Source organism: Halichoeres trimaculatus, unplaced genomic scaffold, assembly GCF_033239565.1.
Source record: "Halichoeres trimaculatus isolate MK-OKI-2021-1 unplaced genomic scaffold, fHalTri1.1 fHalTri1_scaffold_6, whole genome shotgun sequence".
Taxonomy (NCBI): Eukaryota; Metazoa; Chordata; class Actinopteri; order Labriformes; family Labridae; genus Halichoeres; species Halichoeres trimaculatus.
Genome location: NW_027437184.1, coordinates 18,941,821 through 18,965,455, shown reverse-complemented (window position 1 = coordinate 18,965,455; position 23,635 = coordinate 18,941,821). Strand labels below are relative to the sequence as shown.

At 40.1% G+C, this 23,635-nt stretch overlaps 2 protein-coding genes and 1 long non-coding RNA gene across 5 annotated transcripts in view; all 3 read left to right on the top strand.

Moving 5' to 3' along the window:
• The window catches only part of LOC141791740 (uncharacterized), a 46,558-nt gene extending 42,398 nt beyond the window's left edge, over positions 1-4,160 (top strand). The window contains exon 3 of the long non-coding RNA XR_012598332.1: positions 4,098-4,160. This is a non-coding gene — a long non-coding RNA (uncharacterized LOC141791740). The remainder of the gene's footprint in view (positions 1-4,097) is intronic.
• A 1,049-nt stretch (positions 4,161-5,209) lies between these two features.
• LOC141792252 (uncharacterized) lies at positions 5,210-10,888 on the top strand. Of its 2 annotated transcripts, none has more exons than XM_074673109.1 (2): positions 5,210-5,477; positions 7,536-10,888. In XM_074673109.1, the coding sequence occupies exon 2, from the start codon at positions 7,565-7,567 to the stop codon at positions 9,569-9,571; it is 2,007 nt and encodes a 668-aa protein (XP_074529210.1). In that variant the 5' UTR covers positions 5,210-5,477; positions 7,536-7,564; the 3' UTR covers positions 9,572-10,888. The 2 variants fall into 2 exon arrangements, with proteins under 2 accessions (XP_074529210.1, XP_074529211.1); XM_074673110.1 differs by lacking the exon at positions 5,210-5,477 and adding an exon at positions 6,305-6,704.
• Positions 10,889-20,935: 10,047 nt separating this feature from the next.
• Positions 20,936-23,402, top strand: LOC141792104 (uncharacterized). Of its 2 annotated transcripts, XM_074672898.1 has the most exons (6): positions 20,938-21,170; positions 21,334-21,454; positions 21,601-21,763; positions 21,847-21,920; positions 22,898-23,131; positions 23,241-23,402. In XM_074672898.1, the coding sequence occupies exons 1-6, from the start codon at positions 21,130-21,132 to the stop codon at positions 23,283-23,285; spliced, it is 678 nt and encodes a 225-aa protein (XP_074528999.1). In that variant the 5' UTR covers positions 20,938-21,129; the 3' UTR covers positions 23,286-23,402. The 2 variants fall into 2 exon arrangements, with proteins under 2 accessions (XP_074528998.1, XP_074528999.1); XM_074672897.1 differs by having other exon boundaries at positions 20,936-21,170; positions 22,898-23,402.
• The last annotated feature ends 233 nt before the right edge of the window (positions 23,403-23,635 follow it).

Genomic DNA, 23,635 nt, shown 5'->3' with positions numbered 1-23,635 from the left:
ATAGGAACTTTTAAGAGCAGGTCTGAAAAAAGAAGAAATAAATAAAGAAAACTCCAGATGAAACAGTAGATTACAGTGTGGGCGACAGGGTCTTGCACACATCATCAAGTCCCAGCTTTGCATTGTGTTGTAGGTATGTTACGGTGCAATTACTTGTCCTTCCCTCCCCTGACAAAGTGGCGTAGGTGGAAAAAGCTTCTGTTAATCATGAGCTCTATTTTATCACTTCCAGGTAGCGACCCTTTGCTGTGCGAGGGAGCTGCATTAGCACACTTGGCGGAAGATTTCGCAATTCCCTATCTTACCCTGTTTTAAGCATGTCAGTATTTCTGATTGGGAAGTTTATTTAATGGAACAAAAGGCCAGCTGCACAAAGCGATCGCCCTATTCTCACACTTGATCCATCAGAGACAGTGTGCCAACACCTCTTTTAGAAGTTCATTTGTGAGTAATGTACATTACAGTAGGGGAGGAGGTGTGTGAGAGAAAAAGAGAGACAGACAGAGACAGAGAGCACACCACAGGGAGAGAAATGGTGCTATTACGGTGAGTTGTATGTGTTCTGCAGTGTGTGTGCTCCATTAAATGCAAGCACAGTGTACCAGTGTTAATCTATGTGAGTGGCCGAGCAGGCGGCAGAGTGTGAGTCAGTGCGGGGGTGCGGACATGGAGTGAGGGTAAGGGGCCAACTAATGCTGAGTGGCAGTTGATAATGCCAGACCGTTATATCAGCATCTGCCCTTCGGCTCCGTGCTTACCTCTTCGAGCCTGCCGCTGCCATCAAGCATTTCAACAAAGGCTCACATACGCACACACACACAGACAGAGATGACTGCCGTGCAAATGCAGCCACATTCTGCAGCAAACAGTCCCTCGCATGAAATCTAATCAAACAGAGGGCATGTGGTGCCTCGAGCAATCGCAACAAATTACAACTTCATTTGATGCGTGCATATCTCTTGCCTACCAATTCAAAACACATATTCGTGTGCACAGATCCTGACTGAGAACTAAAAACAGCTCTTTCAGTGCCTCTAGGTTGAAAATGTGCAAGCATGTTTTTAGCGAGTCTTCTGCACACTTAAATTTAGCAGTGCAGCAGCATCAATGAGTTTTGTATGTGTGTATGTTTGTGTCTTCAGAAAGCTTGACACCCTTTCAGAATGAGCCATCAAAGACTTAACACATTACACCTCTCTGATCAGAGGAGGCCATAAAAAAATGAAACATTCACATCAGTGGAGCTTGACATTTTGAATCAAGCCACACAATAATCGCCAATAAAGCCGTCCTCATGTGACTCTGACGTCTGCAGTTAATATCCAATTAACCTTAGAACATCTTTGATAATACAGAACCGCTGCCCGTGGTTAACTGAACGTACAGTGCAAATATTAACACACATAGCAGCTCTCCACACACACACACACACACACACACACACACACACACACACACACACACACACACACACACACACACACACACACACACACACACAGAAAAGTGTGCAAATAAAAGCCTCAACGCAGGGAGACACTCCTGTGTATGAGGGCCGACAGCTGGATTTCACACAAGGCCAGAGAGGAGACTTGGCATTGACAGATTGAGTGTATGGAAATGAGCTCAGCTTTAAGAATCGGTGAATCTTGTTTCCTTGTTTCCTGCATGAATGACAGGTATGTTCAGTTTTACAAAAAAAAGCTAATTAGTAATAAAAAAAACCTAGCCTAGGCCCTGAACAGTAATGCATAAAATTCCCCCTTTTTTAGCAGACTTTGAGAGCGGCTGGTTGACAGTGGAGGTTAAAAAGTGTCTTTTTATCTTGAATAAAAAAAGAGCTAAAGAAAGGAACAGGAGTGCATGTACGAGCGGGTCATGTAATCAAAGCATCCCTCTGCATCCTGGAGTTGTTTACCTCTGCAAGACTTTGATTCTTATCCCCCTGCAGGCAGGACTCCTGAGGTTTAAAACCCGCAGGCAGACCTATGTCAATTACACACTTCCTCTTTTCAAGAAGCTGCTGGATTTTTCTCCCCTTACTTTGGAATTGATAACGATCAGGATCAGATCCAGGGGCATAAAGCTGATAATTAGAAACACTTTTTAACCAGCAGTACTCTGAAACATGTAGTATACAGACAGATGCACTGATTTTTGGGTACGATAAGAGCACAATGACACGCTAAAGTAATGCATCACTGATACGTGAGTCATGTTTTAATGAAGCACAGAAAAATAAGCATAGGCTGATGCAGGATTCATTGTGGTTTCTGTTAGGATACAATGTTCATGTTAATAACTGATTCATAATTTGATCATCTGTCATTTTCCGTTTACTCATAATAACACATTGACTCCATTAACTGTGCAGTCAATTTAAATGTGACCTGCAGATTAAAATTAGCTTCAAGCAATTTGCGGTATGAAGGAAACGGTTTCAGTAGTGTTGTTTAAGTCTGTAAACACATCTGATCTCCCTTTGTAGCCAGCAGTTCCCCCAGAGGGCTTAAACCAAGTGAGCACAAACCAGGATCTCAGCACTGAGATTTGGTTGAATACAGGGTGAAACAAGGTCTGGGCATTCAAGAGCTGGATTCAACTGTTATTTCTTAAAAGTTTTGATAATCTGGATGTTTTGGGGTGACATGGTAGAGATACTGTCATGGTATTTATTTCTCATAGAACATCATTTTTGGACGAGTTAAAATCTCATCCATGCAAAGATGTTATTTTCAGCAATTGGTATTTCTCATACATCCACTGGTAACCACAGCACAGCAGCAAGAGTTTAAAGAAGAATAAAGGAAAGAGCCCACGCTCGTGTGGCCCTGACTATGAAGGCAGAAACACCCTTGGATGCAGATGAATTCAACCTGTTGGGATTTTGTTTGAGCCAAGCGGCAACCTCCAGTCTAAGAATATAAGACAATGCAGAAGTGCTAAAATCTGCTGTTTTTCGGGTGTCTGCTCAAGGCTGGCTTCGGACGCACCAGAAGTCACATACACACCAAGCCAAGAAAAGCCGTTTTCAAAGCAGAAATTAACCTATTTACAGCCTGGTTCAAAAAATGTCTCCTGGCCAATTTTACTATCGACACACACTGTACAGGGGTGAATTTTTTTCTAACTCTGCAGTTCAGAAAATATTAAGATCACAAGCTCGCCCAATCAGAGACACAGCTCAGGTCAGTGGCCCTGCCACTTCCTATATGGCCGCGATGGCTGATGTGCTTCAGTTTCAGAAACAGATGGGTGACATTGGGGAGACTACATCCATGTTTTGAACAGTCTATGGTTTGAGCAGAATTCAGTTGTTGACAGTGTCAGGTTTTTGGCCCATTCATTTAGCTTTGTTTTATTGGTTTCTGCTTTGAACTGTAATACATATATTTAACATTTAATTTGGGGCTTTTACTTAGCTCAGTAGGTAGAGGAGGCTCCCCTCTTACAGAGACATAGTCTGTTTCACCTGTTGTAGATAAAATCCCTCTCCTATTTGGAGCATGTCATACCCACAAAACAAACAAAAACAACTATATGTAACTTTTCTTGTTGCACTTTGAGATTTCTGGGAAATGAAAAGTACGTTACAATTAAAATGTACTATTATTATCATTATAATTACCCCCTCTCCCCACATTTCCTGTCTCTGTTTTAAAGTTTCACTTTGAACCAAGGCCAAACTTGTACTTTTTCTCAGCTTTTATTCATTAAAATAATGTTCACTGATTTTTTTAGCTCAAAATTTTCTTTGTTGCAATCTATTTTTGTTTTACCTGCTTGTTAAACTAACTTGTTTAAACTCCCCTCTGCATCTAGATCACTAAATGTTTATCAACAAATGAATATAATTATTATTAGCATTTATTTCACATTTTATTTCATATTTTAGCTTTTATGTAGCATTTATTGTTTTTTGTTTGTTTATCTTGGTCTCTTGTCAAACTGCTCTAAACTAGCTTCCTTTTGAGGCATTGTTAAAATAGTTTACACAAAAATGAATCAAATGGTTATAAAAATGTTAAATATTTTATGGTTATATATAAACAGTAGGCTAAGGCCACTTCATTTGGTTGTCTCTTTCTTCATTTTAGTTCTCTGGTACAGCAGCTGGCACTTGATATTGTATCTGGGTTAGAACATCTTACCATGGCTGGTGAGTAATGCAGAATAATGTAGATGTCAATATTTATGTGTAAATTGGTCACATCCTGCCTTTCAAGAGGCTGATTAAATACATTAGTCTGAAGCTCCTCTAACTGTATCACTGTTCACTGACAGATTTGGTGGCACATTAATGAAGGTATGTCTGAAGAAAATATGAGTTAGTACTCACTGATTAATGATCCATTAAGCATTTGCTAATCACATAAACTTACAGTGACTTCATCATGTCTGAATGGTGAGCAGAGGGAATTCATGATACAAGCAGCATTAATTTGAGTGTTCAATCATCACACATTACTCAAGCATGCATTTTGCAGCCCCATTAAAAAGAGTGAGGGGTTATCTACTTGTGTCTCTGTGATTTGGAGGGGGAAAAAAGAGCAGTGATGAGAGGCCATGTGAAGAGCACAATGTGCTGCTGACAAATGGAGAGCTGAGAAGAAATTATGTGAGACAGGGGGTGGAAAATTGTGCAGTCCTTGAAAATTGGGCAGAAATTGAGCTGCAAGGCACTGCTGCTCTTTTGGCCCCATGAGCCGCGCTGCCACAGAGGAGCAGGGCCACCTCAGACAAAAGCCTGACAAGCAGGCAGCAAGAGAGAGCAGCCCCCTGCAGTGGAGTGGAGGTCTGTGGATGGAGATGCAACTCATTGACTTGGTGCACAGCGTTACTGAATGACTCTGATTGATATTGTCTAAAAGAGGTCACTATATTTTTTTTCTTCACCAGAAACAAACCAGAGCAGAGGAAGGAAGCAACAAGGGAGGAAGAAGCAGCAACACACTAACCTTTAATGTATGAGCAGGAAAAGATGGCTGTGTACCAGCTCTATCTCTACAATTTTCTCCTTTCATTGAGGAAAAGTACTATTTCATTCATGCCATTTCCGTTCATTCATCAGCTGGGGCCAACCTCGACTCACAGTGCCATCTTCACACCAACATTCTTATCAATGGAAGTGACGTCAGCAATGCCTGCAGCTGGGGGAGGAGGGGGGGGGTGTCACGTGGTCCAGTGAGGGTATATACAATAAAGTTGCGCTGACCGTGGGGCTGAAAACATTCACTCAATTGTACATTAGCACCAGTGCTGCTGCCATACAAACACGCAAGGCAACTAAATAAAGAGAGCCGTCAGTGTGTGTTTTCCTCTCCATGTTGGTCACAGGCTGAAGCGAGAGAGACAGAGAGAGACAGAGAGAGGGGGGAAACTGAAATTCTCTCAGGTGATCCAACATTCATGAAATAATCTTGGCTTTATCCGCGCTCAGAGTTTCACCACTTCCCCACCCCCCTGTGGGACTTCAGGTAAGTGGAACGAAAGCTCTTTTTTATCACTCACAAGCCATAATCAGATTCCTCATCATACAGCTATTCTGTCACATTTAACATCACTTTTTTTTATTTTATTGAGGGTAACAGAGAGCATATGAATTGATTCTGAAATCATTTTTTTTTATCAGAGCAAAACATCTTTTGATACATCTGGAAGACTGGATGTTAGGCTTTGCACCTCATGTACACTGCGACTGTTTCTTTCGTATAGGAACCTAAAAACAGAAGCATTTCTTTAAAGTATGGCGTGTCGTTTATTTTTTTTTTAGGTAGCTACTTTGATAGAAATGGTCTGTAGAGGGAAAAGATTAACCCCGGATTTGTCAGCTGATTTAAACATTTTTTTATTCCCAGTGTGTGATAACATTTGACAACATACTAATTTTATGGGCATAAATAAATATAATGTGCTGCTTTAAAATGGAATGGATTGGATGGGGCTAGGACTGGATCACTTGTAAAGTATAACTAATTGCAATATGAGAAAAAAAAATGTGCCTTAATTTTTTTTTTCTGCGCTAAGCTGCCCTCATAAATTATTCTGGTGATTTTTTAACCACAATGTTGACTCACAAAAAAAAAAAGATTTTGAAGAATAAAAAACGAAAGCACAGATTTGATCTGTAAATTTTCAATTATTTTATTTCAATAGGTAAAACCAGAACCTCTGCAGGCCCCGTTACCTTATTCAGTGGATTTGTTTCTTTTTTTTCCTGATCCATCTTGTCAAACAGAAACAGTTAAAATTTGGGCTGCACACTGAGCTCTGCTGCCCAAACGTGAGCTTGTCTGCATTCCACCGCTGCCACACAGGGGGAACATGGCCACATCACACGGGGGACAAAGCGGCGTTTTTACTGACTGGCTGCACCCCTCCTGTTCCTTTTCCCCTGAGGCTTTCCTCTCTAAAATATAACATCCAGCTCATTTGCTATTTGGATGGACCGCTCAGGGATCGGAGGGTTAAATAACTCAAGCGTGGCCACAAGCCTTACGCATGACTTCCCGCGCGTGCCACTCTTTGGACCAGAGTCCTGCTCGCCTGGTGTTGACACATGGAGTACCAAAAATCACAGCTAACACAAGGACAGAGCTCGGATCGATTTGTATTCTTGTAATCTCAGTATTGGTAAGAAATAGACGTTTTGCGCATAAAATGGCAGGTGCGTGCGTTCTGCTTTGCTTGGCTTGGATGAATAGGTAAGATTTATTTTTTTCCCTTTTTTAAATGCACACAAGAAATTCAGCCCTAACATTCTTTTTTTTCACGTGCATATTATTGCTGTAACGGAGCAGGCGGTTAAACCTGACAAAAGACAGAGAATGCCGTACACGCATTTATTCATCCGCGCAGAGGAAGGATAATGACCGGGCTGACTCACCGGCTCCGGCCAAAAAAAAAAAAAAAAGCCTTTTGTTTGCGAGCAAAGTGCAATTTCTGGATGCAAATTGTCTTCCTCTTGAGAGGCACGTGGAATTTAATAACCAAAAGAATGGAGACTCTTTTATTACACCCAGATCATGTCACTTTATTTTACATTCTCTGACATATAGGTTCAAAAAAGCTTTGAACTAGATTTTTAACAGAACCACCCGAAATAAAAAAAAATGTCAAACGTCAGATATGTAATAAAAAATATCTTCGCCGCTCTTTTCATCGTTCGTTAAAATGCGTCTGACTGCCTTTGTTCTAAAACGTTTGTTCAGTTGAAAACTGCTCAGCGTTAAGTGCTGTTGAGTGTGAGTGTCATGTTGGAAAATGAGTTGACTGTCAATGAGAGCCAGCATTTTGAGTATTATTTTCATTTTTGACAGGCTGTGTCTGTCATAATTCATCACTCAGCCTCTGCAGTATTTTATAATGGCCTTATGCAGCATTAAAGAGCTGGATACTGTTCAGATCATCCAGATGAGCAGATATTGACATTGGCTTCTGTATAATCATGATACTAAAGACAAAGATAACAGACAACACGTGAATCATTCCTCATGTCTTTTGTCCCTCTCCCTTTTCAATCTTCTTTTCTTCAGGTGTTTAACCTCCCTCCTGTCGGTTCTGAATGGTCATGACCTGTCATCACGTCCGTTCCACAGCCCACCTCATCCTATTGGCCCTGCTCACTGTCACTCCGCAGCTGGCTGGCACCGCCCCTGTGCGGGTTGAGGGAGGGGAGGGAGGGGTTGAGGGGCACACTCGGACAGACCTAAAAGAGGACAACCTTGCCCCTTTTCTCGTGCCCCCACCCCAGAGTCTTCTCAACCCCAACAACAACAACGTGTCAGTAGACCAGGGCCCAGGCGCAGACAGCCAGCTGGAGAACCCTTCACAGGTGCTTGCTGTTCTTTTGGAGGCCTTGGACCACCCGTGGGAGGGTGAAATCAGAGACTTGGGACCGGATCAGAGTCAGGAGCTACCCTCTGATGAAGGCTTGGAGGGTGGTGAGATAAGGAGAACAGGAGAGACAGAGGGAGAGAGGGAGGAGAAGGAGGGGAGGGTGGGGAGAGTGGCTGATAAGGCTATTGAACAGCTAATTGTAGGCCATCTGACAGCTGCTCAGGGTGATGACTTAAAAGAAAGAGATGAAGAGGATAAGAACTCAAGGTCAGAGGAGGATCAGGGGTGGTCTGTGGAGGAAGTGGGATCTGATAATGCAAGTGAGGAGGAGGAGAAAGAGGAAGATGATGGGCAGGAGGAAGGAAATGATTTAGAAAGTTTCTTGAACAAAGCTGGCCCTGGCTCTGCCTCCCAGGGAGATGATCTGGCTCTGCAGCGGAAAATAAGAGGCTACTTCCAAAACATTGACTTGGGCCTCCAAGACAATGAGATCCTGCCTCCCCTGAAGGGCTACAAGGCGTACAACACCCAGCTGGCTCGAGCAGGGAAAAAGCAGCACTGGCAAGAGAACCGAGCGAGCAACAGACCCGTCAAAGGGGGAAATTTTATGGACGACTTTGAGGATGAAGGAGAGGAGCTGGAGGAGGAGGTGGAAGAAGAGGAGGAGAGCCTCTCCCACATGGAAGAGGAGGCGAGAGCACGTGCAGAGAAACAGGAGGTGCTGCGGCAGCAGGAGGAGGCAGAACGAGCCAGAGAAGAGGAGCAGAGGCTGGCAGACATCGCCTCTGACATGCTGCTGCAGTACATGGGGAGGAAGCAGCAGTCCTACATGAAGCCTCGACAGAAAAGCAGCATGGGCGCAGCCGGAAACACAGCTGAGGACAAACGATCTGAGGAGGTGAACCAGGATGATGATGACATGGACCAGCAGATGATCGACCGGCTGATTGAAATCAGCAGCAAACTTCACCTGCCTGCAGATGATGTGATTGAGATTATCAGTGATGTGGAGGAGAAGAAAAAGAAAAGGAAAGAGTTGCAACAGCAGCCAATCAACAGCAACCCAGTTGCTCCACGCTTCAGGCCTCTAGTACCTCCTCCTCTGGCTGCTCCTCCTCTTTACCACTACACAGCTTCAAAAAACCCCAAGAAAAACCCGTATAGGTATAACAAGGCCAACAAAAAATGGCACAAGGACAAAGTCAAGTCATACAAGAAGGACTACTGGTACAAGCCTGAGAAGCAGCTTGACTACTGGTACAAACCCCAGAAACAGTTTTTAGCCTTCCCCTCCTACCCGTACTACCAGAAGCCATATCGTGCATACTACCCTGTTTATTTCCCATACCCTAAACCTCAGTATTATGGCAAGCCCTCTGCCTCCAGAGACCAGTCCTTTGGCCCCCAGGAACTTGACCTTCAGGCCCCGAGGCGCAGGCACCGGGGCGGAGGTAAGAACCGCGGGCAGGGCTGGAGACAGCAGTCACCGCCACGCCTGCCTCTCCCCCCATATATCTCTAACTATATCCTCCCTCACCCACGGACCTACCAACCCCTACCTCCACCCAAACCAATAACCCCACCCAGGAGAGGCAGGCGACCCCCCTTCTACTACCCACAAGCGACACCGGGAGATGACTATGAGGAAGACGGGCTGGTGCCTCAGCTGGACAGTGAGGAGGAACTGGAAAACTTTATTGAGAGGATCTACATGAAGCGCAGAATGTATTGAGAGACTTTCTGGACATTTGTCAGACCTGAGTGGCTGATAGAGGGGAGATAGGTATACGGTGTTTGGAGGAAAGCTAATAGAAAGGTGGAAATGAAGATTGTATTGCAAGCCTGATGGAAATTTTAGGGTCAAGAAGTAAAAAGTCAGATTTCTGTTGTTTTAAATCACTGTAATTTTTTTATTGATTTCCTCTATCAGGGAGAGGATGAAGGTACCCAGTCTAAGCTCCCTGCAACCATGTTCAGCCTCTTGCTCAGTTTACATTGTGAAACAGAACATACCATGGTGTATGTCTGCCTCCATTCAGGTCAATCTCTGATGCATTATTCAGAGTTTTCTAGAGGAAACACAGACAGAAACATGCACAGGTACGCACATACATCAACACACCTATATACAATCACATTTTCCTCAAATTCAGAAACAGATTTGCCCATTGCAAAAGAACCATGTTTACAGCATCACTGTTTAATTTCAGTATTACATTCTGTACCTCATGATGCAAATTTAAAGAAGTTTCATGATTTCTTAGCTGCACAAATATGAAAAAAGGTATTATCAAATGTTGACAGTATATTTTTGTTGTATTGAATGTGTGTAGTTGCCTTCGTATTCTGGATTGGATCAATTTTAAACAGCGTCAACATGCAAAGGTGTCAAATACACACATTTCAGTTACAAGATTGAGACTTTTTTGCCTTAGAAGCGCCATGGTTCTATAAGGGAAACATCATAATGCATAAAATTATCATCACAACGGTTCCCAATGTAGAAACCCTGTGGACTCCAAAAGCACAAACTGAACACTTAAACACTTCCAACCTGGTGGACAAAAGGGTTTTCAATCATTCTGGGATCCAGAAGTTATTGTGTCAACACATCTATAGCAAATTCATGATAATCATCATCAGAAGCATACACTGATCCTTTAACTCAAAGGAGTTCATTTTTTTTTATCATGGTTCAGTTTGAATATTTATTTACTTGTGTTTGTTATTTTCCTCCAATCACATCTTTATCTCTACTTTTTTTGCAAAGAAAAAAATACTTGAAAACACATTATATGTTTCGCAGCCTTTTTAAGCAGATTTCCAACAAGAGGCTACAAACATTTTGTTAATTTTCAGAAGAAAATTCATTGAGAAGTTTCAGGCCGGGGAGTCAGGGATTGTGCTTCAACCGTAAATGCACGTCTTTCTACTTGCATCTTAAAAAATGAACAAAAAAAAATGAACAAAAAAAGAGAAAAAATAAAACAGTGTGGGGAATTCAGATGGATGTTTTCTCTGAATAAACTGTGAATATGAAAAAATAAATCTCAAAGAAAGAGGGCCACTGTGTCCACAGTGAAGTCATCTGTCTTGTAAAAGGAGAGTGTTGTTGTTGATGTCACCTTTAGCATTGTAATATGTACAGTGTGAAATAAATATGCCCGTGCAATGTGTAAATAACAGCATGATGATTACTAGTTTTGCTATATGATAAAAAATAAAAGCAATTATTTTATTAAAGTTCAGTTTTTTAATGGCTTTTTGGCGGGTGCTGTGTTGTACTTGGATTACAGCAAAAACAGCAAGAAAACTTTATTATGAAGTAATAGTGGAACAAAATGCACCAAGAAAATAGACGATCAGCTGAAAGTTAGAGACAGCACAACCTGTATATGTCACAAGTGCAGTTATACAAAGACAGGAAAAGGCTGAGAGCAAAAGTTTATTATCTCTGGAGACAATCAGAAATTATGGAGAGAAAAGGAGCAAGAGTGGGAAGGAAAAAAGGACAAATAGCAAAAGAGAAAAATTCAGCAGGAGGGAGGGAAATTGTAACTGCAGTGATTGATGAGTCACATGATTGCTGGATGAGTCATCCATCTGTACACTTTACTGCGCAGGACCACACACTCAAACACACACACACACACACACACACACACACACACACACACACACACACACACACACACACACACACACTAATGCACACTCTCTTTGAGCTCTATAGTAATTTAGCTGCTGGCATTCAAGATAAAGATTGAGTCATGTTCGCTTCTGCCTCCAGGCAGCCAATCAGGCGGTGGAAAGGTGTTTGGTTGATAGGTTTTGCCATATCTTGTTTCCACACCTCCTCCTCACTCCAGCTTCACATAGGCAAGATGCCCTGCTGCTATAATTCCTTGAAGTACTTCTGGCCGTCGCTTGTTTGGCATCAACACAAAGCTTGTATGCTGTCAGGGCTACAAACAGCCACAGTGATTAGCTTGCTGTCAATATGCTCCAATCACATGTTATCTCGCCAGCTTGCTCACCAGTTGATTGGAAGGCTCCCTTTCATGGTGTTATCTTTGGCTTATAGAATTACACTTGGACACCATGATTTTTTAATTACAGTTTGTACCTTCAGCAGATATCCCAGCTCAATATTCATTGACTGAATTGAACAAGGAGTGTGTTTATATTTCCCCAGCAATAACTCATGTCCAACAGTCGTTTCTTTATACAGTCTGTTTTTGAAACAGGACAAAAAGCAGGAAATATTTTACACAATGTTCATCTGTAGGTAGTAAGATTAGTGTATCGATACCACTCTTCTCTGTGTCAGCAGGTTATTGCTTTAGTTCACTGTTATGATCAGCTTGTGAGGGATAGTGCACCAAAATTTCTTACATTCCTGACTGTGCACAGAAAAAGATTATCTTAATGATACCTTTGGCTGTGTCTAAAACCACATACACCTGTGTGCCTCATAGGACCACAGACTTTAAAAAACATAGATGACGCCTTGATGTCACCCATCTGTTCCTGAAACTGTGAAATGAAGCCAATCCGCGGACGCAGCCACATTGGCTATGACGCTGGCTGTGAGTTTTTCTTTGAGCAGCTACAGGGCACACAGCAGTCACGTGACCTGAGCTGTGCCTCTGATTGGACAATCAAATGATCCTAATAACTTCTAAACCACAGAGATAGGAAAAAATTCACTCACCCTACAATGTGTGAAATAGTGAAATCAGCCTAAGCCGTTTTTTAAACCAGGCTGTAAAAGTATGTTTTTATAGCTGAGTGTGTACTTGACTTCTGGTCTTTCTGCAGCCAGCAGCGGATTCTCAACTAACAGCGACTTTTAGCTCTTTGGCATAGGCTTCACTTTTACTGGCCGGATGTTGCCCCTTGCCAAGGACTTCTTCTATAGAATTCATCAATGTACAAAATTGTTACTTATATGACTTTTTAGTTATTTGAATTTATTTTTAAACATGTATAACAGAAAAACTTTAAGTTTGTATTCCACCAATATTGCTCAGGTTGAAGAGCTGCAATGACTGGGTGGATACGACCAGTTAGCACCATGTTATATTTAAAACATAGACTGTATGAAACATGGACTTAGTCTCACTATGTCACCCGTCTGTTTCTGAAACGGAAAATGAAGCACATCGGCTATTGTAGCCATATTAGTAGTGGCAAGGGCTTCGCATACAGCTATAGGGCACCTGTCGGTCACGTGACCCTCAGCTGTGTCTCTCATTGGGGGAGCTTGCCCCCCCCCCCAAAGTGGTTGCCAATAGTAAAATTAGAGACTCAGACAGGAGATGTTTTTTGAACCAGGCTGTAAATAGGTTAATTTCTGCTTTGAAAATGGCTTTTTTGGCTTGGTGTGTATGTGACTTCTGGTACTTCTGGAGCCAGCCTCAAGTGAACACTCGAGAAACGGCAGATTTTAGCACTTCTGCATTGTCACATATTCTTAGACAGGAGGTTGCCGCTTGATTTAAAATGGTGGTCAGTGTAGTGCACATCTTGGCTTCACAAACGTACACGCTATAACTTTGGAACTTACAACATGCTAAAAGTGATACCATTTCCTGTGAAAATATGACGTTTCAGACACCACCTTAGTCACTGACTAAAGAAACAGGATTGTTTTAAGTGTATAGGAAAGGTTTTTTTTTGTTGTTGTTTGTTTTTGTTTAATCAAATCTAATCAATTACTGACCTGATTCAAATCCACTTATTGGTACCTCTGGTTTCTGCCTGACAAATATGACATTAAGATGGCAAAGAGTTGAATTATTAAGATACTTGGGATGCAGTTTCTGCTTTTAAAACCAGGATAAAGACCCTTACAAAATCCCAATCTACATTTTGGCAAAAAAAAAAAAGTTCCAAATATATAAATACAGGGTTGTAAAAGACCATTTAATTTGACCTGTTTAAAAACAAGCTATACTGTACACATTACATAATACATACTTCCAGTACTGGTGGCTCTAACTGACAACAAGATAATTCTTTCATGTTATCGAAGTCAATGAATGACGCACCCCCTTAGTTTTAATACAATAGCATAAATGCATGTTACATAAGCACCTGTGTGACAAACAAATATATATAATTTGTGTGAATCCGTTTTCTGTATTATACACTACAGTTCAAAGGTTTGAGACCCAGACTTGCTAAAGCATGTCCACTCAGACAATGGATCAGCCATGCACAGAGAATGCTAGCACACTGTAAGTTATGAAAGGAAGCTTTTCATGATGTCCTCTTTCACACCTTGTTGCCAATGCACGGACAAAAACAGCATTGTTGTGATGTTGCTATTTACATCCTAACATTTTTATTTTGATTGCACACAATACAATTGAGATTTTAACTTTTTTTTTGTACAATAGAATAATTACATGTCAAGCTTTGGATCACATTATGTCCTAAAAGTAACCATTTATATTTTGTCTGGTGGCTGTGCTGTAATTAAAATACAAACCGTCTCTTTTAAAAGGTTTCAAATCTCACAGGCTTAAAAAAAAGGGAAAAAAAGGAAAAAAGAAAAAATTGGGATACATCCAGCTCCTAGCACAAAAGAGTCTGACAGCACTGCAATTTATCAGTAATGGCCCCAAGACGCCTATGCATTTATAGAAGCTGGGAAACAGAGAAAAATGGCAGCCATTAGATGAATGAGTTTTAAATTAATGAAGCTACAAGACCTTTAAATTCTGATTTAGTAATCATCATTAATTTCTACAGCCCTGACTCAACCTTTAACTTTAAATGTCAGGGTGACATTGTCTAAACAGAACTGACTTTGCATATTATCACTGTATATTGTGTAAAGAAGGGACTTCATTTCATGCGAACAAAGCTTTTGGTACACTGAAGATATCCCAGGAAGATCTGGAGATGAAAAATAATTGAACGCCACATAAAATTGAACAAACCTTAAACTGCTATCACTGATGCAAAATTGGTCATATTAGGTTGCATGGCAACCTGCAGTACCTTAATGATGGTTTTCAGTCATCACTGTATTTTCATGCTCCAGTGCAATGGCGATTTCCTCTCTTCTTATTCCTGTCTTTCATGTGATTGTTTTCTTTGTTCAGGATTTTGAGGAATAAACACAATGCTGTTTGTGCCTATTCTTCTTCTCTAAAGAAAAAGATGAGTGATTTGGGTTAAACCAAGATTAAATTTTAAACACTCCAAAGGCTTTGCACGGATATCATACTTTTCTTGGTTATTTTGAACATGACTGTTTGAAGCAGGGATGCACCTACAATCCAAAAGGTTTAAACGCTTCACAATCAGCCTTATTGGGGCTGCTTTTCCTCAAGAAACTGTCGCCCCAGTATTTATTTACACACATATTTAGTAACTGAGAAACGCTAATTGGTATTTAACCTACAACTTGACCCTTCTCCTCTGCTGCATTTGTTTTTTGATTTAATTACTTTAGAGTTAAAGACCACCAAGGCATACCAGGATGCTTATGTGACCCAGTAACAGCATCCCGAAGTCTTTTTCAATTCTGAAAATGATTTTTAAATGCGCATGAGAAACATGACAACAAGAAATGTTGTTACCACGACAAATTGTTTTATTTCATTGATCAGTTTTTGTGTCCCTTGATTTGTTCTTGTAAATAAAGATGTCTTTTTTAATACATGCACATCACATGGTACACAGCTTCTCCTTGGAGAGAATTTAAAGTTTCTACTATCAACATAATGAAGAAGTGTAAAGTAAACTATGAGGTGCCTATTTGGTTCAGCAGTTGAATTATGTGTAGTCCCTAAATTTCTCCAAGCTGGCAGTTTATGGTTCTCTCTTTTTCCCCCCTCTCTTTTTCAACTTTAAAAAGTTGGAAACTTCATACCAGTGTAAAATAAGGGTGACACTTGGTAAAAAACCTTACACTACGAATCACATCACAATATGATACGCATTGCGATACTTGGGTCACAATAGGATAATATCAAGATACCACAATATCGTGATATATTGCCATATTCTACCCTGTGAACTATTTGATTGAAAACAGCTTTCTCATTTTATTGTGTTTGAAATAATGAAAGTCAGATGCAGTGTTTCATACATTCACTTAACTTGAAAACACAAAGTGCATCAAGTTTGACACTTAAACTACTGTGACATTAAACTAAAATTACAAAAAAAAAAAAAAAAATTGGTTGAAAGACGTGGTCAGTTAGTGAAACCGATGAATGTCACTTGGTGTAACCAATGTTACTCATAAAAAAATCTAATATTGCACAAAACATGACTATGATGATTATTTTATCATTATATTCCATTGTAAAAATTAAACTTCAAATGATTTTAAACTAACTGACCCAAGAAAAGAGAGAAAACACTGATGTTTACAGCATCACAACCCACATCATCAAGTTAAGAAACAATATATTTTGAATATACTTTGAGATTATACTTATTATACAGTTTATGGGCAGCATACAGTTGAGTAGCTATTTTGCGCCATCTACCGCAGTGGAGGTCCAGAAGATGTATTACACTTCCAACTCACCTATTTTTTTTTTTTTTTTTTTTTTTTAACAAAATATCAGTTTTAAGAGTTGAAATATCAATATTAGGTGAAACGTTGTATTCCATTTGTACTCAGAATTGGGAAGTCAGGAATGGGAGTGACGTCATCTCCAAGTTATATGTTCCAGTTGCCAGGTCAGGTCAGGTCAGAAAAACTTTCCTTAACAGCAGTATTTCTGTATATCAACTTTGAATAATACTTTTTGGATGGCTGATTTTTTTTTTTTTTCCAACAAACCATAGTCAGAATATAACATGAGCTTAATTCCTGTTTACCCCCGAACTCGGAATTTCCTACTGGGAACTGGGAGTGGTGTGGGTGCTCCGACTTACAAGTCAGAAATTTGGACAGGGGGGTCCAGCTGGGCATTCCCACTTGTAACTCGGAAATTCCAACTTTCGAGTACAAATGGAACGCAGCAAAAGAAGCGCAACTAGTATTAAATCAACTGCTTTGTCTTTAAACAAAGAAATCACAAACTCAAAGCTACTTTCACATAAGTTACAGCTTCACTTTGCTAAAATGTAACTTAAACCTGACACCTGGTCCATGTTATTTTAACCCAAGGGTGTTATAATTTTAAGCTTTATTTGCTGGACATTAACGATTTACATATCTTTTTTAAACAAGCATGTGACAAAAATCGTTGAATCAGTCAAGCTGTACACCCAGATATTAATTGGGTGACCTCTACTTGTTGACACTTTTGTATTTTTTCATGTCTAAAAGTAAAAAAAAAACTAATAAAAGATTCTGGTAGCTGGATTATTTTGTGCCTCATGTTGACAGGACTTGTAAGCAAGCGAGCAGTTATGAGCCATCTCTCATTCTGCGCTATCGACTGCTGTCAACACTAATCAAACAACATCCAGGTCTTCTTTTACTTGCTGATAGGTGGGCTTTAAATATTTGTAACCAAATAATACTTTGTTAAAAAGGATAAAGTCTTATTCTTGGAGGGCTTAGGGAAACTGTTCTGTAACAGTGGTTGTTTCCCTTCTTTGCCTGGATCTAGCAATCACACTCTAATGCAAGATGATATAAGTAAGTCAAGATTGCTTTGAAGAGGTGTCTGCTCACTTTTAATATGACTTCTTCTAGTCATCCCACAACTTGTTAAGCTTTTAGGAAATGGCTCATGTTAGATGGCGACCACTTTAACCTACACTGTAGGAAAAGGAGGCTAACCAAACTTAAACCTAAGAAGATGTCAGTGATGTGTGTCGTACACGGCTCTTTAAGTAATGTCTGTTTAGATATGTTTTTATGTTTGACGCCATGAAACCTGTAAAGAGACCGGATGTTCCTCTGATCTCAAACAGCTTTATAGATTCAAACCAAGCCACATCAGCACGCTTCTCTTCTCTTTTGTTTGTTTGTGTTGCTGTCTGCTAAACTACATCTTTGGATATAGTTGTTGCCACATAATGTGCCTAATCAGCTGTGCTTTTGGCAGCTATTAGCAGAACAGAGGCAGAGATGTAAAGGCCTTTCTCTTGAAACCATCCCATCTTTTGTCAATGATCTCTGCCTTTTTGCTCTCTCCTTTCATCTCTTTTCTTTACCCTGCTCTTTCGCCTCTTTCCCATCTTCTCCCTTTCCCCCCCTTTTATTACCCATTCCCTTCTACTCCTTAATGTGCCCTAACACCAATTCTCCCTTTCCTTTTTCTTTATTCTCACTCCATTTCTTGTTTTGTATGCAAGCCCCAAGGGAGAGAAATGGGTGAAAAGCACTCTCTCTGCACCACTGTCACAAAAGACTGGTGAGTCATCGCCACTTATGTTCCCGTCTCCCTCCTCCCACAAAAAAACCACACATATACAGGAAAAACACTCAAATTACTCCTTACCTGCCACGCACTTACAGGGAGACGCGTACAGACACACGCATCAGTGAGTACCTGGAAACACACACACATAATCACACACACCCACACAGACACGCATGAAATCCACAGCTCTTCAAAAACCAGCCTGAAATTAAAACTCAAGTCGCATAATTCAGCAGATAACGGTTTCTGAAAAAGTCTTCATTTATGTGTGCTGCCTGTCATTTCTAACAAAGTTATTTTAGAGTTTCTGTAGCTGAGACTCCTGTCAGTGAAAAATTTAATCACATAAAGTTAATAGAGACAGATGCTCATGAAAGACATGGGTCTAGACTAGGAGAGACAAAATATAAAGGAAAGAAGATGAAATGAAAAATCAGAGAGAAATTCCCTGAGAGTGCTGATGCTTTTACCCTGTTTCCCACTGAGCAACAAAGGAAATGCTTTCCCTCCATCTACTGGAAGAAAGGGCTATTGCAGTTTAGATGTGTTTCCCTTATGTGAGCAAGAAGGCTGACCTTTGATTGTTTGAATGAACTGAATAAAACATACTGAGCCTCAGCAAATTTGGTTGTATCAAGGTATAATGGTCGAGACCACCTCAAACAAAAAGAAAAAGGAAAAAAAAAATTAAAAATTGAGAAGATGAAGTTTTTCAAAATTAAGGGCAGAAAAAAAACTCAGACTGAAAAATACAAGAAGGTTAACTTAGTAACCAGCGATTTGTTTCTAAGGCTGAGGTTTTTAGTTTATTGTAAGTGTATGCCGTATTGGAAATGCAGTCAGCCTAACATCTGTGAGGTAAAATGTGGAAATGAAGTAGACTTTGAGCTTTGTCATTTACTGTTAGAGTGTGCCTGCCTGCCAGTTAAGTCAGCTGTGCCTTTAACTATACAAAACTTGTCATCTTAATGTCCTGTCTCTGTGATGTCACCCATCTGTTTCTGATACAGAGTTTTGAAGCATGTTGTTGACGGAGGCCATATTGGAAAAGAGGGCAGACACCCACCTGCCCACCTGTCAGTCAGGGGAGCTGTGTTGTCTCTGAATGGGTGAACTACAGTATGTGCTGATGAAGAAATTAACTATTCAGACCGAGGTCATGTTTTGCTCCAGGCTGTAAACATGTTTATTTCTGCTGTGTTATTCATACTTTTTGGCTAGGTGTGTATATAGTTCCCCGAAGCCTGCCTCAAGTGGAAACTCCATGAATTGCAGATTTTAGCCCTTCTGCATTGGCTTCATGTCTCACTACCAGATGTTGGTAGCTACATTTAGGCTAGCTTTTTAGCATCATCAGACTTCTAGATTATTTGTTATAGTGTTTGTACCAATAAAGCAGTGGAAAAAAAAAATCTGAACTATAAATTTATATCTGAATCCTATAAAAAGTATGGAGGTGTTGTTATAGTTGTTAAAGACATCTATACAATATCCAGTTCTATGCTGTAGTCTTTTATAAAGTTCAAGTTTCTTGACACTGCCCGTAATGACAATACTTTCTCAGATCATTTAAGCTAACTCCAGACACAGGTCTAACAGCTGATGACCCTCTTGAAGGACCACCAGGACTTTGCTTTAGTACTAAAGGGAGGCTGAGGTTTTAAGTTTATTAGAAGTGTATGCTGTATTGGAAATGCAGTCAGAAGAACATCTGTTAATGGTGTGTGAGGTAAAATGTGGAAATAAAGTGGGCTTTGAGCTTTGTCATTTACTGTTAGAGTGTGCCTGCCTGCCAGTTAAGTCAGCTGTGCCTCTAACTATTCCAAACTTGTCATCTTAATGTCCTGTCTCTGTGATGTCACCCATCTATTTCTGATACAGAGTTTTGAAGCATGTTGTTGGCAGGAGCTGTATTGGAAAAGAGGGCAGACACCCACCTGTCAGTCAGGAGAGCTGTGTTGTTTGTGGTTCCTGGGAGCCAGCCTTCATTAATCACAGATATTAGCGCTTCTGCATTTGCTTCATGTCTCACTACCAGATGCTGCTAGCTACAATAAAGGCTAGCTTTTGAACATCATCAGATTTCTAGATTATTTGTTGTAGTGTTTGTACCAAAAAAGCAGTGGGAAAAAAATCTGAACTATAAATTTATATCTGTATCATATAAAAAGTGCAGAGCTATAAAAAAAAACAATTGTACAGTTTTCAGTTCTATGCTGTAGTATTTTATAAAGTCTATTTTTTTTAAACTGCCCTTAATCATATTACTTCTTCAGATCATTTATCCCATTAAGCTAACTCCAGACACAGGTTTGACAGCTGGTGACCCTCTTGAAGGACCATCACTATTTCTCTCAGGTAACTAAAGGAAGAACAGAGGGGATTAACAGCTTTAGAAGCTCACAAAACTTTGCATATGTATCACAGGCACTGAAAACACAACATGTACCAGCATGCTGGAGTCAGTTGCAGGAACCCCATACAAAGAAATTTCTGTTTAATTTCATATTATATTGAAAAAAAGAGGAGAAAAGTCTGCAATTGAGCTGCAAACAAGATTCTGTAACAACAAACCACACTCACTGATATCAGTTACTTGTGCTGAAAAGGGCCATTAAAACAGGATTAAAATTTGGCCTGAGTGTTGGTGTAAGCAGACTTGCTTATGTCAAACAGACCTTAGCACAGAGCAACCAGAGCCCTCACCTGATTACTCTTTACAGAAACCCTGCTTGTGAGCTATTCAGACACATGAAATATTGAAAGCCTGGAGTTTCCGTTTCACACAGAGAGAGGGAGGGAGGAGAGATGGCAGAGAGGCAAACAGCGTGAAGAACAAACAATGCGCAGGGGAAGAGAGGAGAAAAGAGGCAAAGGAAAGAAGCGGTGGGATTAAGAGGAAAGACATCAGGCACCCTGGGAGGAAGACTCATGAGTAGGGATGGAGGAAGAGAGGGGGGAACAAGTAGAGAGGGCGCAAAGGTAAGGCAAGAAGTGCGTGGATGTTTGCGCCTCATTGGGTGCTTGCATTGGGTGTAACAGTAGAGGCTGTGTCTGGGTTATCCACTGAAGATTGATGGGCTGATAACCTTCTAGTCAAGCAGTTAGGAGGGCATGTATTTAAATTCTCTTTCTTAAACTTTAGTGGGACGATTTCTACCCAGGCTGACACGCTGAGTGGGAACTGCAGCAAGGAGCATAGTCAACCCCAAAACCTCAAAACACCAGAGGAAGCTGTTCAGGGCAAATGTACAGAAACCAGTAAGGTTGGTTTGGATGGGAAAATCAACATTACTTCAGTTTTTAAGATCTGAAATGCAGATGGAAATCTGAAAGCTTTCAGCAAAAATAAAGCAGAGCAGTTTAGGATAATCAGTTTGTATTTTTTCTCGTCTTTGGTGTGATACGAAAGGTCGGAGAGGATCAGATTAACAATGATTCAGGAACTATACCACAGAAGACCCTGACAGACACAGACCCACAGGACGATGCTGAATGCCTACCATTGTGTCCCCTGCCAACAGAGGAAGAGCTGACCCCCACTTCACTGTCATCTCATCCCTCCAACACAAAAAGTAAGGCAAGTATGCACCCACACAAGTGGTCAGTATATGACATGCACACATAAGTTGAGTGTTAAACTGTTTCTTCTTCTCAGATCGCCCCTCTGAACCCTGCTGGTACTGTCTGAGGTCTCTGGACTCAGAGTATCGCCCTGAAACTCCAAAACAGGTTTCAACTCTTTCTACTAAACACAATGCTGAGTTTATCTTGAAGAGTGGGTTAATAATCAGTGAACAGCTTTGAGAACTTGAGGTCTTTCTATTTATTTTTTCAATCATGAAATTAACTGACAGTCCATTTGCTTTTATTGTGCAATGAAAATAACTTCTTATTTTGCTATATCAGGAAGGTTAAAGCTCCTATTTTAACAATAGCAAACTTAAACTTTATGAAAATGTATGTCCTGTCCCTAAAATTAAGTTTTTCTCTTGTATATTGAAATAAAACAACAAAACAAAACAAAACAAAACAAAAAAACAATAGGCAACATTTTCAGGTTCATAAATGCAGTCACTTGTATTTATTTACAGTAGAATGATGATTATGGATGTCATTTGTCATCATATGAATAATGTGCATCATTCATCAAAATAACAGCTTTAGGTAAATTAATTGAAGACACATTCAGATTTTTTTTTTAAGTTTGTGACCTCAAACATTTTAAAGTGTAAAAAAAATAAAAACATGTTTTTGTTATATATATATATATATATATATATATATATATATATATATATATATATATATATATATATATATATATATATATATATATATATATATTATTATTATTATTATTATTATTATTATTTTAAATTTTCTTTTCTTTTCTTTTCTTTTTTTTTTTGTTTGTTGGGGGGGGTAGCAACATTACTACTGTCCAATAAGTTTCTAAGCCAGGCTCTTCAATCCAAAGAGGTTACTAAAAAAGTTTAAATGAAAAAAAAAAGAAAGAAAGGAAGAAAACAAATATAAAAATAATAAAGTTTTGAAGTTTATGCTGTGTAAAATGCTTGAAATCAGTGTAGTTTCTACTTTACCAGTGCTCTGATCTTTTAAAGATTAAGAGTAAAGAAATTCTGGTGTCTTTTATCACCGGGCTTATTATCAGTCAGCTGACGCACCTTCTTCCCATTTCTGTGTAGACTGAAGTTCCAGACCCTTCGTCGACACCGCCCTCTAGTGGCCAGAAAGTAAACTACCAGACAGACCCTCGGCCTCACTTTGGAGTAGCCTGGTCCTCTCACTCCACATGTCGCCCTCTGTGGGGCAGCGAGGGGCCGTGCTGGGGACAGAGAAACCAGGAGACGCCAGATCAGACACACACCTGCCCTCACTGTCATTTGGGGCTGCCTGCTGACACACTGCGCTGGCATGAGGTTGGCACAAACGCTTGTAAACACACAGAGACAGAAATAGACACACACACACAAGCCCTAAGTTTCCAATACACATGCCGCTGTATTCACTGTGTTTCTCTCTGTCCAGGCTAAGTGTTTGCTGTTTGATGGACTGAGGAACACAAAGAAATGATCGGAGGAGAAAATGTTGCGTGAATGTTAAAAAGTTGTCTACTCACTCTGGTAAAACTCTCTGGAAATTCAGTTAAACCTGTTTCTGCTTCTGCTACACACCTGCCTTTTTTGTAGGCTATCTGATCATTCCTTGTTTTATTTTGGGTTTAAGTAGAATGTCTGTGGTATTTATAATGAGATCTGAATTCAAATAAACTGCATGACCACAACATCAGTTTGCTGGATTTATTTCACTTTTTTTATTCTCCCTAACAGTAAAGGGAAGGTGTTTCTTTGTAGTAAGTAAGGAAAAGAAATGAAAATGGTGAATATTTCAGTAGGCTTCATCTACAAAAAATAAAACAAAAC

What these genes read in the sequence shown, in the direction of transcription:
- LOC141792252 (XM_074673109.1), top strand. Translation starts at nt 7,565, where the DNA reads ATGGTCATGACCTGTCATCACGTCCGTTCCACAGCCCACCTCATCCTA.
- LOC141792104 (XM_074672897.1), top strand. Translation starts at nt 21,130, where the DNA reads ATGGAGGAAGAGAGGGGGGAACAAGTAGAGAGGGCGCAAAG. An exon ending in CAAGTAGAGAGGGCGCAAAG is followed by an intron (nt 21,171 to 21,333) that starts GTAAGGCAAGAA and finishes CTTAAACTTTAG; the next exon opens with TGGGACGATTTCTACCCAGG. An exon ending in TCATCCCTCCAACACAAAAA is followed by an intron (nt 21,764 to 21,846) that starts GTAAGGCAAGTA and finishes TCTTCTTCTCAG; the next exon opens with ATCGCCCCTCTGAACCCTGC.